This window comes from Cydia strobilella, chromosome 12 (assembly GCF_947568885.1).
Source record: "Cydia strobilella chromosome 12, ilCydStro3.1, whole genome shotgun sequence".
Classification (NCBI taxonomy): Eukaryota; Metazoa; Arthropoda; class Insecta; order Lepidoptera; family Tortricidae; genus Cydia; species Cydia strobilella.
In genome coordinates this window covers 14,028,496-14,047,813 of record NC_086052.1, presented here as the reverse complement: position 1 = coordinate 14,047,813, position 19,318 = coordinate 14,028,496, and the positions used below count along the sequence as shown (strand labels likewise).

General features: G+C 36.4%; 1 protein-coding gene across 1 annotated transcript in view; it reads left to right on the top strand.

Moving 5' to 3' along the window:
- The first annotated feature begins 1,675 nt into the window (after positions 1-1,675).
- LOC134745869 (uncharacterized) overlaps positions 1,676-19,318 on the top strand; it is a 48,447-nt gene continuing 30,804 nt past the window's right edge. Inside the window, exon 1 of the mRNA XM_063679963.1 lies at positions 1,676-1,913. Coding sequence (XP_063536033.1) covers positions 1,697-1,913 — 217 coding nt within the window. The 5' untranslated portion in view covers positions 1,676-1,696. The remainder of the gene's footprint in view (positions 1,914-19,318) is intronic.

The window sequence follows — 19,318 nt, the reverse complement described above, 5'->3', positions numbered from 1 at the left end:
GACATCGTTTCACTCTAGTGCCGCAGAAGGTTAAGAGCCCGTTATCGGCTCTTATCAGACGGCTACGTACCCAGGTGCCGCCCCATTTGCTCGTTTGACCTGACACCTCAGTTATCAGTTGCTTGCTGTGATAACAACGCGCTGTCACAGTGTACCTGTTGATTTTTAACCCTTTTACCTATTATTTTTTTATTTTAAATTTAATAAAAAGTGCTTCGCGGCAGTTGGTAAGGACTTCAATTGTTAACGATAATTGCATCATATTCATTAAGCTTGCATCGACATATCAATATCTAACTCTACTCGATTTTTTTTGTCTGTTTATTACATTTCATTTCATTCCATATTATCTAATACCTACATTTGTTTTATTTGTTGCATCGATATGTTGGACAAATAATCAACTTTACTTTAGCACATAGGTGCATTTAAAATTCTTCAAGGCTTAGGTCATTAAAGATCAAACTTGTACCAAAGTTTCTATCATATTCTTTTATTTTATTCAATTGCTAATGGCATTATTTACATCCGAGCAGTATTTCTGTTGATTGATATCATGGCCCTGCAATGTTTTATGAGGTATGCTAACATAAAATCGAAATGATAAATTAAAACCCACCGTTACTGAGTACGCGCGTTTTATTGTAATTGTCACTTCATAGTCTCACAATGGAAGATATATCTTAATACTCTGACCTAAACTTGAAGATAGATCGTTGGAACGATTTCTGTAAAAGCAAATCATTGTTTTATTTGTTTGTCGACTATCGATCATGGCGAAACGTACTGTATGAAGTAAACATCTATTTGTGAGTAATGCGTTATCTGTTGGTACAACACTTGCGCTGTCAATGTGTGATGTCTCTAAACAGCGACTTTGATTGACATTTGCTTAACCTTAGATGTAGATATTGATAAAAAATAACCATATAAAAAGTATACTATATTTGATTATAATTGATTGCGTTATAGATAGCTATTAAAATACTTGGAAAACAGCTATTTGTGCAACAAGAGAGGAAAGTTGGTTTTTCTTGCGAGTGTTTATTTTGAGTCCCGAGAAAGCGAAAGATTCTATAATTGAACTTTGCTTCACTCCCTGGAGTGACGAAAGTAGGCTTGTTCGAGCTGCTGAGGTGAAAAAGTTGTTTCCTCAAGTGCTGGTAGGAAGTGATGATTTTGAATTAATATTAAATAATTGCAACTACGATTTGGATTAGATTTGCGATGTTTACAGCTAGATTTTTCCTCGAGTGTGATGACAAGTTTTGTGTTAACTTGATAAAAAGTATGTTTATGTATGCCTTGAAACTCCACACATTATCTAACACACACAGTTAGTTAACATTCCACTTTTAGAATCGCTCGCTATGCTCGTGGTTCAATTATGGATTACTTCGCTTGCTCGGGTCCCAATATTATTACTAGGGGTAGATAACAACTTTGCTCCTTTGTTAAACAAATAACTATTTTTTGATATGTAATATTTACCAACATTTACGATTTTTTGAGCTATTAATTAACCCTTCGTACCTATGCCAAAAATTTGGTACTGAATTAATAACTTTGAAACTGTAAATTACAGTCTAAATTGCGTGGTACGTATACGGGACAAGGCATTCGAACGGTTAAGCTAATTTACTTATAGTTTAATTGCTTATTACAGATTAATTACGTGAATCCGAACTTTTAAACAATGTCTGAAAGTGTATTAGAATCCAATAATAAACAAGACGGCAAAATTGACGCTAAAGACTATTACAATACTAGTGCTAACTGTGATGTCAGTGATGGTGATGATAAAATAGTGGTAAAAGTGGAAAGTGATGATGGTGACGTGAAGGCTGTGAGTCAGAGGGAGAATCGGCTGACGAACATTATCGAGCAGCTGAGGAACCAGAGCGAGATGAAAGGTAAGTTAACGCATTCACTGCCGGCAACCCGCCAGGCGGGTGCTCAGTCCGTAGTCGATTTTCGCTACATGCGGGTTTCCACATGTAATCGGCTACGCTCGTAGCACGTAGCACTCGCAGACACTAAAAGTGTTAAACTAATTTCTTGTCAAAACTAAGAAGTGTTGGGAAGCGCCGCTTGCAACCCATACTATCAGATCACATTGCCTACCATCCAGATCTACAAAGCTTTACAGTCGCCATCAGATATACCGGATATGATGGCAACTGTACGTAGCTGTCATTTTAAAGCGTAAGCGCGAAGGTATAAGACGCCTTAACGTGTAAGTAGCAAGGAATTCTGGTATATTCCTATTTACCAGAAAACGGCTCGAAGCACAGGTGCGCAATGCGCATCACGTGTGTCATGCATTTTTAAAGAATTAAATGGAACTGAACGTTAATAAAAGTTGAAGATGATATGATACTAATTTATTTTTAAACTTAGTGAGTTTTTTTAGAACCAATATACCGGGGTTCGTGTAGTTATTGACATTGAATTCGATTTAGATGAATATGTACCACTTAAATTTTTTCACTGCACCCTCCTTGATGCATTGTTGTTCGGCCATATCTTGGTTGACTGGTAGAGAATGCCTAAAGTCGAATAAAAGGTAGGTACCTCATTGTTATTATTACCCCCGGCTCGTACCAATGAGTTTTTCGGAACTTATGTAAGGAATATCATTTGATATTTATACCAGTCGCTTTTCGGTGAAGGAAAACATCGTGAGGAAACCGGACTAATCCTAACAAGGCCTAGTTTTCCCCTCTGGGTTGGAAGGTCAGATGGCAATCGCTTTCGTAAAAAATAGTGCCTACGCCAATTCTTAGGATTAGTTGTCAAGCGGACCCGAGGCTCCCATGAGCCGTGGCAAAATGCCGGGATAACGCGAGGAAGATGATGACCTCATTGTTATTATTCTAGTAACATAAATGGGTACCTATTTGAGTTACTTCTTTCCAGCTTGATGTGTATTTTATGAAAAATACATATTTGCGTGCACCGAACTCGTCTCAGTGGGAAATAGGCGAAATAGCCCTAAAGTGTAACGCCACATGCAACCGTTCGAGCAGATATTTTCCATGTCGTTCTAATCCTTTGCTCATACGTTAGGTTAGGAATGTTTGGATTAGGATTTAAGATTAGTTGAAATCAGAGACGTTAATGTTCTATAGATTTTTTGTTTTATTTATAACATAAACATATACCGGACGTCCCACGACTTTGCCACATGGAGGGGAAGTACTTTAAACACTGTAGATAGCAAATTTTACTTAAAGAAGACTTCATTTTTATTTTTAAATCAATACGAACTGCTTTCAAAGAATTTTAATAACAAAACTTCCGTGAGACACAGACAATATTAACATGTCGAGCGTTTTTCGACTTAAAATACGTGAATGACCCGTTTTAATATGCTTTCAAAGAATTTTAAATAATCGCCTATCTGAACCGGGAGCGTATCGAACCCGCTAAATATGGTAACAAAAAACCTGCAATTTTAATGTACTGATCGAAACCCTCAATCGTAAGAATTTGTCTTCTAAATAACATAGCATCTTAAATTAAAAAAAAAACAGGAATTTTTACATTTAATACAATCATATCAGTACAATTACACTTTTTTTCCCAAAGTGTAACGTTTTCACGTCACGCTAAATCAATAGGTAGGTAGGTTAGGTTCGTTACGTAGTTTCAAATGCCCGAAGGCCCAAAAATATTTTTTATAATTTTGCCTTCGGCATTTTACAAATGGCGTCGTCATTTTACAAACGTGAAAATGTTTGTAAATTGACGATGTCGTTTGAAAACAGCGGATTCTTACAAAATGCCTAAGACATATATATGACTAGTCACGATAACATAACATTATTAATTTAATAATCCCCCACCGCATTGATACTGATGCATGGATTTCATTTACAAAACATCTAAGAACCACCGCTAAAAAACTTGCTTTCAAATAAAAAAAAACCAAATCGGTACACCCGTTTAAGCGCTACCGTGCCACAGTCAGTCACATCACACGCAAATAGCGGTCAAACTTATAACATAATACCCCTCTTTTTGCGTCGTCGCGTCGGCATCGTGATATCTTCAAATATTATGAAGGGTCTTTACAAGAATATTTGAACTATTGCGCACACATCTTACTCCCGATCCCGTTACCGAAACGTCAGAGTCAACAAAGCATACGTAAAGCTCTAGCCAAGCCCCTTGAACCGTATCCTACCTTTGCTCGATGTTATCACACGCATGCAAATCGTTCAGTAGATTTATAAAAGTAATTACGGCGAGACAAAAGGGCACGCGCGCAATTAGGTGCTCTTGCGCACCGACGCCTTGCTATGGCTTCCCATAGCTTGCCATACAATCGCTTTAGGAAACCACAGTACCTATATAGTATGGGCTGACGAGCCTGGACATTTACTTTTCTCGATAGAAATTGGGGGGGCTAACAAAGTAGGCTGGAATATATGTTACGCATTGTTCGCCGCAGTTTACTTTGTTACGACCCGCCACTAAGGATTAGGTTAATTTTATGATCGGTCATTTCCGAATACATTATGGTGTCAAAAACGGCACTTTCTGACACAAACCTTTAAGTACCTCTTTAGCTTCTTTCGACACATTAAAAATAGGGGTGCGCCAAAGTTCACATAAAATTGCGACTTCGATTATTGGAAGTTCGAAAATGTTTGTTATATAATTTTATATCATAATGATCATTACTTATAACTTGTCTTTGCGCATAACTATCGTAACACCAAATCATTCATGTTAATAATGTCAATCATAATAAATATCTGTAATACTTATGTTAATTTTCATATATTCTTTTAATATAACGATTTTAAAAAATAACTTTTTATATCATATTTATTTGTTAACATAACGATTTTAAGTAATAAAATTTTATATAATTTTTTTTTAAACTTTACCTGGTTTTATTTATAAACTGTCAGGTATCTTGCATCCACACCACATTCAACTAGCTATCAAAAAAGAAATACAGTCCCAGGGTCGGGATAGGTACGACGACGAGCGAAGCGAGGAGGAGTGTTAGGTTTCTTGTGTTCCACAGAGCGAAAAAAGGAGCCCCGCGAAGCGGGGCTTCGTCGACTCCTTGGCGGGCCGAAATAGCTTAATAGGCTAGGTATGTACTACGAAAAATCGCTGTGTACGTTCCAATACACCCATACTTTATATGTTATGCTTTCAAATACTTATACAATTTAAGTTTATAATTAATAAGTTTATTATAAAAACCATTATGAGTCGTGACGAATAGTTGGAAATGACATTATGTTGTTAAAAAATCTGCCTACAGATAATTATGAGCAATGATTTTGGTAATACAAATTTATATACAACAAATTTGTACGCAAAAAAATTATGACAAATGATTATTATGATCAAAAAGCGTTATTATTAAAAATAATATGACAAGTAATGTTATGTGAGCCAATATGGACCCTAAAAATAGTTATAAAAATACTTACTTATACAATATTTCGTCCCCTACTTTCCATAAAATTAGGGAGTTTCAGTCCCTCATACGGACTACTTATTTTTATTTAGTAACTGTCAACTTTCGTTTTTATGCGTCGTTAGTAGGTACTTGTACTTAGACTAAACCGTACAACTAAACCGTGATTGGTATAGGTTCAACTTTTCTGCATTATAATATTGTAGCCCATAGTACTCGTAAATATAAAGCGAAGTCTTACGAAAAAAGAGACCTTAAGCCCTTCCACGTATTCTAAACGTTCAACGCGTCTGGCCAACTTTATTGTCACACGTGCAAATAGAGTATTTAGAAGCAAGTTCGCAGTTCGGTCTAACCAGCCATATTAGGGCTCATGACAGACGACGTCCATAATGTTTATTTCCGGTCGCCGTCATTGAAAGCGATGAGGAGGACTATATAAATAATACTCCTATACAGTATTACGGATTTGAGTAACTATTTAATTTCCAACTTTTTTAAATTAGCCATGTTATTTGATTAATTTCTTAGGGATTTAGGTCCCATATCCCGATTTCGTCAAAAGCGTTTGCTCAGCAAGCATTGTGAACGTCTAACGTCTTAAATCTTCGGTAACAATGGTGCGATCGTTGATACACTCGCGCGATCACGATGTTTCTGCTCTGAATTAGTTTGTTTGAGAGGAAATGCTTGTTTTAGAAATTGTTTAGCTATAAGCGCATCTTGGTATTTAGACTATTTAGCACCCAAGAGATTATATTTATATCCATTATAAATATTAGAATAGAGGGTACTCGGGTGATAGCCAAAGGATTATGTGTAACGGTGTATTCCTGATTTTATAAAGAACCTGAATATTTGAGAGGATTCGGTCTAGTTTTCCAGATTTCTTTTCACATGACTTAGTGTAAAGCGCCTTTTATTATCTCGCTATTTCGTCATTCGTCTGCGCTGTTATGTCATTTATATAGTTAACATACATCAAAATGAAAGAAAGAAAAGGACACCTGCACCTGCAATGCTTATCCCAAATAATGTAGTGGCTCTGTGGGCTGTAAACTTCTTTTTTTCTTTCCCTTTAAGTCTATAAACCTACGAGTAAATCTTTATGCACATAGCCTCTATTTAGATTTAGGTATGCCAGGTGAACATAAACACTAAGGCGTAGAATCGTCTCTTTAACGAGCTAGGGGTTAATGGGCGGCGCGTGTCGGTTGCAGTTTCACTGCGCACGCGCTGCCCAAGCCTACAGCACGAATTACACCGTTCTTACCTTAGGGTTATGGCCCACATTAGCTTGAAAGGGCAACCGTAGCCTAGAATCCGGTAGTGTGGATTAGTGGACAATAAAAATGATATGGAATTAAGTGTATAGGGAAGAATGGGATGCAGAAATGGGTTCAATGTAAACGTGTTAGCGGCAAGAGCTTTAATGTGCTTTTTTAAGTGAATAGCTTAGTTGGACATTGACTACGTGCGAAGGGCATGGTGGAACTCAGCGACATGGTGAAAATGAGAGCTTTCGTAAGTTTAAATTTTCTTACTCTTAGCAGACGTGCGTTTCTGTGTTTTACCCTTCTAACGTTAGTACCGAACGTCTACTCTACCATTTAACTGAGCCGGATGACAAGACGTTAATATGGTCAAGACTTGCTGTATGGAGCTGACTTGTATAATAATTTAATAAGTAAAAATATAAAACATAAACATGTTTTATATTAAAGGAAAAAATGGAAAAAGTTACACTTCCGGCAGGTTAATATATAGGTAAAACTTGGAGTATCGCTCGCAGACGTATCTGCATGTTAAAAAATTGATAAACTTGTTTTAGTCCCAAAATTAAACTAACTTTTACTATAAAATAATTATGGTTTTTTTTTTACCAACAGCCTGAGTTATTACTTATTATTTAACTATAATTTAAATTAAATTAAAGTCAAAATTAAAATGACAATTAACTATTAACAATTAAATCTATGAATACAAATAATCTTATGTCTTGTAGCTGTCATATTAGCACCACTGTCTCCAAAAAAATCTATGCATTCTAGATTCCATATTTGTAATTGTTTTTTGTAAATTTTGGTTTTGTATTGCTTGTAAAAATTGACACGTAGAAGTGCCCCTGTGGCCTATTTGCTGAATAAATGTTTGATGTTGAATAGTAAATGCATTCAATAAGAACATAATAAAAATATAATGATGTAAAATAAATGCACACACATTTTTCCTGTAATTAAACGGCTATCTTGTGTCCATAGGCAAGTCGTAAAAGTCCACTCACACACAACAGCGGACATTATCGCAATCAAAGATAACGATATTATTTGACATTCAGTTCAGGCGTGCAGTACTTCAAACAGTGACGTCATAATCAATCTATGTGTAGTGCATTCTTAGTGAACTTATTTCACCCTTTTGAGTTGGAGTTAAAGTAATTTTTTTTTTTTTTTTTTTTTTTTTTTTTTTTTTATTATAAACTGATCGGCGATTGGCCCTAGTCACACCTGATGGAAAGTGAAGACAGGGCCTACGATGGAGCTCACCGGTTCAGTAACAGCCTATTCACTCTTGTTTTAAAGAGACCGAGGTCATATTGATCAGGGAATACAGATGGCGGGAGCGCATTCCATTCCTAATATTCCAATATTTCGAAGAACATCTCAATAATAGGTTTACTTTTAATGCGAGCGTAAAGAATATACTTATTGGCAAATAGTTATTATAAAATGGTTTTAAGTAAGTGTTTTTTATAATGAGGCAATACACACTTGACACACTTTTAACCATTCATGCTAGTTTTGAAATGAAATGTGTATTTTTTGTTCATTTGCAGTCATAGACGCATTACTTACATATGAATAAAATACAGTCAAAGCCAAATTAAAAAGTTTAAATTAGGCGTGCTATCGATTGGCAGCAGTGAAATAATATACCTACATTAACAATTAGGCCAGATATAAAGAACATTAATTTTAATGGAAAATGATGATAATGGTGATATCCTGAGTGAATTATTTCGTTCGCTCATCCAGAGACCAAGATTTTTCGTACACGTAAGTTTTCATGTCAAGTGCTACGTCAAGTATGGAGTCTATAGGTTTATGTAAGCATTCTTACTGACAAGTTTGTGCAAACTGTGTGTTAGCGTCTTCTTCTCTATCGAATATCAGCTGTAAAACGTTGTTATTTCCCAAACACCGCGATAGTCAGCAGTCCGTCAATCAGATATAATTAACATGTACAACTCCGCCAGATAACGAGTATTTAACTAATGAATTAATAAATCGGCGCCGAGATTCCAAACTTCCGACACGATAGCGTTAATCAGAGTGCGCCAATTTATGCGCCGGCGCGGCGTCGCTGAAATACGGCAAATGGTAGTCAACTACGACCACACCGCATCCTCGAAAAAAATACTGATTTCTTTACTCCCACTCAAACAAATATAAACTGTAACATATTTTAGTAAAGGTTCAAATTAGATTGGCAGGGGTGCGGTGGATATATTGTATTGGAAGTGAAGTGGATTTAGAGAGCATGCTCAGTGATCTATAGATGGCGCGCGGAGCACGGTCCAATCTGAACGCGCGATGTAATGGTGGCATAGAGTAAGATTGTTACAGAAGTTTCAGCAATGAAATAGAAGCGTGAACAGCACCTGGGAGCCTGGCCAAGATGGCTTCTGTAATACATTATTTAAGTTTCGATTGGCGTTCTCTACCAACCATTGTCATCTTAGCTAGGCCCCCAGTTGCCATAAACGCGTTTATAAAAAAAAAGTTACTACGAATTGTACGAATGGTCAAGTACGGCTACAATTTAGTGTTGTAAATTATTAATATAATTATTTTCTGTAAGTACCTTTTTATGCGTTTTTAAAAGAAATACTTAGTACCTACACTATTAATGATACTATAACGGCCGGTTGCACCAAACCGACTGGAATCGAATAATCGTAATTTTTATTGTATCGGAAGTCTTATAGTTCTCTACGTCTGAGTTAGAGTGTATAATTAAGGGGTTTAAAAAAAGGGCCGGCCAAGTGCGAGTCGGACTGGCGCACGAAGGGTTCCGTACCATTACGAAAAAAAAAACAGCAAAAAATCACGTTTATTGTACGGGAGCCCCATTTAAATATTAATATTATTCCTTTTTTACTATTTGTTGTTATAGCGGCAACAGATCTATCACGGTTCATGAGATACAGCCTGGTGACAGACAGACAGACAGACGGACAGACGGACAGCGGAGTCTTAGTAATAGGGTCCCGTTTTTACCCTTTGGGTGCGGAACCCTAAAAAGTAAAGATTTGGGTACCTGAATACCATAATATACAAAACAAACAAATATTTGAGCTACTGTTTGCTTCAGATCAGCCTGGTATTTATTTTCCTAGTGTCCAAAGTCTCAACGAGTTCTTATCTTGACGAATATACTTAGTGTGAATCTACATGAATCACTGTGTTATCACTGTTATCAGAGGTATATAGCGTCTGGGTTTTGATTATATCAAGATAACTTGCGTTACTTCGTAAATATCTATCCGTGAATGTAAATCCGTGAATGTACATGTGTTAATAGAATTTTTATTATAATTTAATTGTAAAATATTATGGTACGTGATTATACGATTCAATGGGAGTGAGTTTAACTTGGTGGTATGTACTGTCAACAGCCTCGACTCGTACCAATGAGTTTCTCTACAAAGTTGTGTACGAAATATCATTAAATTAAATATTTACCAATCGGTTTTCGGACAAGGAAAACGGGTCTATTCTACACCGAGACGAACAGGATAGTCTTTGCGAAATACAATCTTAAAACCGATAATGACCTAAACTTTTTTACACATTAACAAACGTACCTACTTCTTTCAGATGAAGTTTTCTTTAGTGTCAATTTCCAAAATTTATCATACATATATTTGTATTCTGTTTAGTTAAATCGGAACTAATAAGAATAAAGCAAAGCACGGACGTAGAGTAATAAGTGGTCCATTCTACACCGTTACAAATGGGATAGTCTTTGCGCGAGGTCGCGTGCGCCGGCGCCGTTAGCGGCCGCTAGAAATTTATAATGATCGATATTCGCCGCGAATGGACCTTGCTCCGGTTATGCGCGAACGCGGGTCGCCGTGTTTTCATGTTGGTAAACAATTATACATATTTTGTATTTTATCCCGATTCGGTGAATCTTGATAGTTACGCGACTTAATCGGCTTATTTAAACTTACTCGTATTATCAATCGGAATAATGTTTTTTAACACATCTACGAGTATAAATTGGACTTCATGTCACTTGTCAGTTCATGTGTAAAATCTTGCAATTAGATATAAGCCTTCTTCTAATCTAATAGCCGTATCGATATAATTAAACCTTTTAAGTATGTATGTAATAATGACAGTACAATATTTGATGTCATCGAGCTGAGCTGATCTGATGATGGAGGAAGAAGACAGATAGTGGAACTCTTCGGTGGCTATACTAGTAGACCCTCAACATTGGGCTCAGGTGTTTTTTCTATGAGTACAATTATTTGGGGACTGCGTTAGGTATCTTAGGTTACTATAAACAAAGAGAATATATAGAATAGAGTGGTACTGTCATAGTAAATTTTGTAGTCACAGTAAATTTACCGCCATCTATCGACACACGATTAAAACTAAAAATAAAAATATCAAAAAATGTATATATATATATATATACTCATGGATAAATTATTTTTTATTTGTATTTATTATTTTTATATGAGTTTGACCCATGTTCTTTCACTGATATGTGTTAAAATTGTTAAATAACAAACGAAACCGTCAACGCTATCGAAACGAGAATAGGCCAAAGGTATTGGTGGTAGCGCCATCTGTGCGAAAATCAAATTTTCTTGATTTCCGAGGCATGTTTTTTTCTTAGACTGTAGTCATCTTAAATACGGAGTTACATAGGTCTTTGCTATAAATAATTATGTACCTACCTTTTGAAATGAAATTTTAGAAAATTTATTATATATTTAAATGCGACTTGAAATAATGTGATGCAAAATCCTAATATCGTTTATTCTTCCATTAAACCTTTTTTCAAAGGATACTAAAGTTTAATACAAACATTCACGATCTTTGCTGTTTATTAGATGTCGGTAGGCAGTTCTTTGATAGTGGAGACCGGGTTGGTTCGTTCTTTCTATTGTTTTAAGGCCGCTACCCGCAGTGGCCTGGTAGCTAGGCATGGTCGAAGTGGGCCGCCGCCCACGGCCTCGCGCTCCAAGGGGGGCCTCTCGCGAGGCTCCCGGGCACAGTGAAAGAAAAGGGCCTCGCAGATGCGATTTCGCCCACGGCTAGACTAGTTCACGCTACGCCACTGGCTACCCGATCTCCTGGTCAAGTCTAGAGACATACCGTAAGAATATCGTAAACAACCACTTTAGTGTGTTATTATTATTAGTGTCATTGACACTGCATCCCGTTAACGTAACAAAAGATAAACACTTTCGCTTCAGTAATTAAAGTAAGCTAATGGCTGCCGTCTTTAACATAATGACTAGCTATTAATTTGACCACTTTGCGATCAGTACATAGAACTGAAATGATAGTGTTTTTTTTTATTGCTGAAATTATGTAACTTTTTATGAACAAGTAGATTAGAAGTTAGCATGTAATAATAGTATTAAGCAAACGCGGATCGGACCGCTCTCGCCAACTATTACATAAACCCTAGAGGTTTCCAATAGTGGCATGGCATGCTTGAAAACTTTTATATTAATATTTAGTGAATAAATAAATAAATAAAAAGTTAATGTTTCAGATCAACACCAAAGTTACGTCCTACTTTGGTGTTATGTATTACAAAAAAAAACTTTTAGGTAAGTATAGCTCGCTAATTTTAGTCCTATTTTTAGAAGTCCCTAAGTTAACTACGAGTAGGAATATCTATAAGATAAATTGAATTCATTTAACTAAATATAACGAAGATAGGTTATTCATAAGTCGCTTATCCGTTTAATTTTTAATAAAATAAAGGATTAAAATACCACAGTAACAAATCACCGTAACATCTAGATTTCCCCCGGCGTCACTCGCACCTCGCGCAAATTTGCAAGTGCGTAGCGCAAGAAAGCGTGACTACAGTCGTTACAATTAAAGATGTAGCGATCTAGATAAGCGGGTGGCCCGTGCAGACAATAGGCTAAAGTCTAACTATCTGCCCTTGTGCATTGTTTAAACAGAGGGGGCAATGATCTGGGTAGTGAGCACTTGTAATTAAAAGTCTGTACTATTATACAAATGTTTCATTTGGGGTAAGGCAAAAGCTTTTTAAAATTCAATTTAAAAAATCTTATAAAATTATTGTTGTAAAATAAATTTCCATTTATTTATGGAATTATGTAATTGTCCGAAAAAAATATTGATTGTCATAACGCGACCTCGATTTTGTGAAAAATAATGATAATTTCTACAAAAACGTGATTGTGTCTACCTCTACCTACATGATAAAAGCATTTGTCTGTTACAAACGATATTAGAGTAAATAAAGAAATGGGAAAAATACGTAGTAAAAGTACCTACTGTGTAAAAATCGCAAGTGTAGGTAAGTTATCCACTAAAAATGAGAGTTCATTCGTTTCTCTACGATATACGGTTATTTATTATAACGTGACATTTTTTTATTTTATTTACAAGTATCATACTTACTATATGAAAAACAAACAATCCAGATCCCAAACGTACACGAAACTGCCACTGCGATACCATTAGAGAAGCACTAATAAGCCAGCACTTCCATTCCAATTCATCAAAAGATTGATTGATCACGTGTGATGCGAAGCTGTGTGCAGCAATTAGATCTAAGCGGATCTCAGAGCGAAAAAACAGCGGTCAACGACTCAACATGCTCCCATTCCTACATTATGACCTACCCTCATAACCGTACACCCAGTTAGCTGCAGAGATGTAGCGTAACAATTATTAATTGCGAATTAACATACGAGATGGCGTAAAAAGCAAAGATCGATGCACACGACCGCCCGCTAGAGTAACCAACCGACCGTTGAGGAATGTGGATGAAATATAGTTAGTGGTCAGGTTTTAATTAATTTTGCTTCGGTGAAAATGCGAATCTGGAGTGAGTTATGATACGGGAGCTGGGGCGGTGGGGCATAGAATGTTGTGGACTTTTGGAGGGGTTTAGAAAGTAAATTTTAGGTATAAATCTAGAGTCGTCCTGATTGAGTAAAATGTTGAGTGAAGTCAAATTCACGCTACATTTTTAAAGAAAAAGACACACCAGACACAAAACTTTTTTCAATGATTTCTGAAGATTCAGGAGCATTATTTGTGCTGTTTAACTATTACTATATGCTATATGTACCTAGGTACTTACATAATATGACAGCAAATGAGTTTTTGGCCTGAATTATTTCATGTCCTTAGGAAGGCTAAATCAACATGAATAGAATTTACCACCTTTTTGGCTCACTTAAGGCCGTTTCATCGGTTTGCCGCTATCAATGTCACATTTCGCAAGAAAGAGCGGGAAAGATCATGCGCGACAAGTGTCAATTTTGATCGAATTTTGTCGATTTTTATTTATTTTAAAAACGTTACCTTACAATATCGAACTTCGAAAGCTATGAAATTACTATTTAAGTTAAGACTGTTTTTTTTGTTCTTTTTTTGTTTATAGTATCACATAATAAATAACCGAGTAAAGTTAGACTAAAAGTCCGAGTTAGAGGTTACTTTGAGAATTAATTGTATCGAGTGAAGTGTCATAATTCGTGTATCGGAAGCTATGTAATTAAAGATAATATAGTCAAAAACTATATATATTTTTTCTACGTCTACGAATATTAACGCCTCTTAGAAAAACATGATCATATAAGGAGATTTTTCGCCTTCTAGCTCAGGGAACCGCCTTAAAGGACGCGATTGACTTAAGCAAGAGTGAATAGGCTGTTACTGAACCGGTGAGCTCCATCTTAGGCCCTGTCTTCACTTTCTATCAGGTGTGACTAGGCCAATCGCCAATCAGTTTAAATAATAATAATTAAAAAAAAAGTCAATTTACTAAATTTATTACAATTACTTAGCTAGTTTTACTGATGCCAGTTCTGATATTAATTTAAAAAAAAACTTAAATATAAAAATATCCAACCTTTAAGCGAGGATTAGACTATCAAGAACTTGCATGCAATTTACGTTACGATGCTGACTACTAAGGTAAACTGCATTCAAAATATTTATCAGATACCGTAATGTAATGAAAATTTGCATGCAAGTTCTTACTATTCTAAACCTCGCTTTACTATTAACTCCCATTTATTTTCAAAAATTATTACATGAAACTAACATATCATACGTTTCCACAAGACATTTCCTCTTTACATTAAATCCACATCAGTTTGTGCGGGCAGCCGGAAGAGCATAGAGCCTCCGCCTAGACCCTTGACAGAAAACAATTACCTTCCTTTCATACCCACTTGCCCTTCAAATTACATTAAGACGCAAGTACCCACATTCGTACAGAACTTTTTAAACGACTTAACACCTTATTACTTTTAAATACAGTTGAATATTTTTTACGTAATTAAGGTAAAGAGTTTAAAATACGTCGTTTTAGAATAAGCAGGGCAGTGCTAGCGGCTCGATTGTACCCAATTATATGAGCTAACTGGGGATAGGTTACAGAGCGTTGCAATTAAAGGATATAGATCATAGTAGATCAAGATAAACTGGACAATGCAATGCAAGGATCAGTTGACGTATGACTCGTATGAGAGAAGACGTACTCGTATAGTTTTGCCCACCCCGCCCCGTAGTTTAAAAAGCTTAACGGATTACAGCGAAGCGAATGAGGTGTCATTAAATTTGTCTTACATTTCGTTTTAATACTGCGTATGAGTTTCTTACATGTATTTTGTATTACAATTGGTTGGGTTGACTTGAAGAAGTTATTTGTTTTACAAGGGGGTACGACCAAGCGCAAGATTCCATAATTAAACTACGAGCGTAGCGAGTGATTCTAAAATTGAATCTTGAGCGTTGCGATGGTTTCAAGGCACGTGGGTTTAACAAACTTTGCTGCCGAGTGACACACAACATTTTTTACCACACCAATGTAAGAAAAATACTAGCTATAAAATGAATCCAAATGAATGTTATTGAATATTTATCATAAGTAATCAAAAACATCAATTTATTTATTTATTTACAATTTAAATCAGGCAACAGGGCCCATATTACAAATACCTTACAGACTAACCTACTAATAGGGAATATTACGCGAAACTGCGTAGGTGGCGGCAGTACTACAATCTGAGGGTCTATCGCGAAACAAGAAAATCGAAATTTCGTTATGTGACATCTCTGTCACTCTTGCATATTCGAGCGATAAAGTGGCAGATAGCGAAATTTCGGATTCGCGTTTCCCGGTAGGCCCTCTGTAAACAAACCGCCTTGATGCATCAATGTCATATTTTATTATCTCTGAAAACTTGTCAAAAACTTGTTAAAGGTACAGTATGTATAAGTTACTCTATCGTTTACTAAAAAGGCTAGTGCTGCATTCTGGTGGCAGAACATTGCAGTAATATCCCCTATTAAAAGTCCATTATACCTGCCACCGATCTGGAGTGGTGAAAAATGCTTTAGTGAGTAGTTGTTTTTCTATAGTGTAGCAAATTATGTATGTACATACTTATGTAACTTTACACCTCGATACGCCTTTTTATTCCTTTTGCGTTTTCCAACTGACACTAAACATCTTTAGCGTATGGCAAGTTGGCAACAATGCATATTTGCATTTTAACCTAAAGTGCCTAAAGCGAGGTTCAGACTAGCAAGAATTTGCATGCAATTTTCATTACATTGCGATATCTGATCAAACTTTTGAATGCAGTTTACCTCAGTAGTCGGCAATGTTACGTAAATTACATGCAAGTTCTTGCTAGTCTAAACATAGCTTTAGGTTAATTTGACATATCTTTGTCACAAATTGGCAAATTAAAGTTGAAACGCATGAGTTACAGAACCCTTAGGACGCGAGTTCAACTAGCACTTGGACGGGTTTTTTGGAGGTTTATGTGGATCTTGTTATATTATATTTTTGCTTCTTTTGTTCCCAATGGCAATCAATTTTGCAAAATTGTTGACGCAAGACAAATTAAAGTTGGAAACCCATGATACAGACAGATGAAAGTGCAGTGAGAGCACGGGAGTGGTATGATGTTGATGGTACTACAGATGATGGTAAGAATGTGCCACAATGTGGTAGGCAGGTAATTAAAGCAGTGTCACAGCGTGGATGTGTCCCGGCTACCGGCGCGGGCGCGGCTAATATTTTATCTGCGCGGTCTTCATTGCGATCGCGAGCGGGAAAAGTTTTATCGATATTTCTTCATTTTACTATAGAACAAAGCTAAAAAAAATCGATCGATTCAGAAGTAGCCTAATAGGAGAAATTTATTTATTTATTTAACCTTATTGCACAAAACAAAATCTTACAGTACAAAAGGCGGACTTAATGCTATGAGGCATTCTCTACCAGTCAACCTGAGATTGTGGGCGGTGCTACTTTAATAACAAAAACAATATAATATAATAACATACCATACACACATACCTACATACATATAAATATACATACTTATATTACTTATAATATAAATAAAGACAAACATATAGAGCTTGTACATACATTATGAATCTTCCAGAAATGTCTCCCCCTTACAGAAGACTACACACATAAAACATTGCTACCTACTGTATAGGTAGGTAGTGATTCTAATTAGCCTGCATTTGACCCTTAACCTGTAAACACAGTCGACCAAATATACTTACTTAAAAGGGTGAGCGACAGCAATGGAAATTTATGTTAAATGTAAAGTCATTTGTACTAGTGATAAGTACCTATTACATCGAATTACAGAACATATCAAATAATTATACCTACACGAAATAAGTTTGTATCAAACGTAGTGTAATGCACCCTTTTGCTAGGTAACTACAATCTACATAATAATGGCAGTTACTGATTGTTAATAGATTATAGGTAGTTAACTGACCGGTCTACTTTACTGCCAAATAAAAAGTCGATATCGACATTTTTCATAACAACTCGCGTCCACCACTAAAACAAGTGAAAGAGGCGTGCGCTGGTTGTTCTCATTAATCTTTCATTTCTACGTTATATTATTAGAGGAACGGGTTTGCACGGATGCTGGGGGGTTGGAGGGGTAGCCCAGAGCAGGGAGGGGGGAGTGAACCTTCGTGAACCCTGGTAGCACCTGCCACGTCCGGTTCGGAGGCTCGTTACGATTTACTTCTTAGCTTCAGGTCAACAGGGATGTTGTATCTAAGCTGTTTTAGTTTTAACTGGAGTATCAATCATATCGTACCTATCATACCTAATCGCAGAGTTGTAGGTGTCAGTTATTAGAGTTAGACCAAGATAAGTGCAGCGATTTTGATAGTCCAGTTAGACTGTGCAAGTGTTATTTCAAAACGTCAAACTTCTACGGAATTATGACGTATAAATAACATTTGCCCAGTCTGTGTTATCTTAATCGTTGCAGATTTATTTTGGTCTAACTCTACGCTGTTACCTATTATGCATCAGTCCGTAACGCACCACCATCAGGCGAGCAGCAAATAACATTGTTTACAGCAGCCGAGCCGTGGCAAAAACAGAGTAGGTATTACCACGAAACTGTTTGGCTTGGCTTTCTAAAGAGGATAGGGGACGATAAATTCTCCATACAAACGTAGACCTCATTTACCTCCCTAAATATTGACATAATGGAAAATATTTTTATGCAATTTGATGTATTTTAATCATAGCTATACCCGACCGTTTCATTTTATTCGATTTTTACTTTATTATAAGAGTTAGGGGCTTTTAAAAATTTGTATGAAACCTGTTCTTCGCTCCTAACTCTTATAATAAATAAATAAATAAAACAAACGTTCGGGCATAGCTATGATTAAAATACATCAAATTGTGTAAAAATATTTTTAATAGTGTTAATTACGGAGAGGAAAATGAGGAATACGTTTGTATGAAAAACCGGTTTCGAGGCGGTCATCCCCTTTCGTCTTAATGTGAACCGCTAAGTAATGCTAATTAAATTTGCATCCGTCCATCATCTGTATGATCTACTCGAGGGTATCTCTAAAGCAATAGTTACTGAACTTTCCTGCAATGCATTGAGCTTCATCGGTTCTGCTCACGTAAGACTAGTCTAGGGTTAATCACTGACATCTCTCTCTTCCAAGCTATATATATTATTCCACATGGTGATGGGGTCAGCTGACATCCATGACATTCAATCATTGACCAGTCTGTAAAAAATCTCTCAATCTCATTGACATCGAAACATTTTCAAGCCCGATCACATCCCAATCTATCGTATCATGTAAGTCTCGTACACACTATTAAATCGCACGTAACACACTTCGAGTACATTTATTGGCCCGAGACATTTGTAGCTGCTTTAATTAAAAATAATTTGTAAAGGTGACTGTCCGTTTCCAACCGCAGCTGCACTGCTGCTCCGACACTACTGCGGCGGCCCAAACGCGTCGGTGTTATTGTCAATTTCCATAGTAAAATGAATGACGATATCGACTGCACGTAATATGGTGATTTTAACGTTTTCCCGACCGCAGCTGCACTACTACTCCGACACGTCGGTGTTATTGTCAATTTCCATAGTAAAATGAATGACGAGACCGACTGCACGTAGCATGGCCATTTTTGCGTATTTAGTGTATTATTGCAACTGCGGCTGCAGACCGCACGTCAAATCTGTCACCTGCACTGAATTGTCTTTGATCACAGATATTAGTAGTTTTAAGCAAAGAGGATATAACCACTACG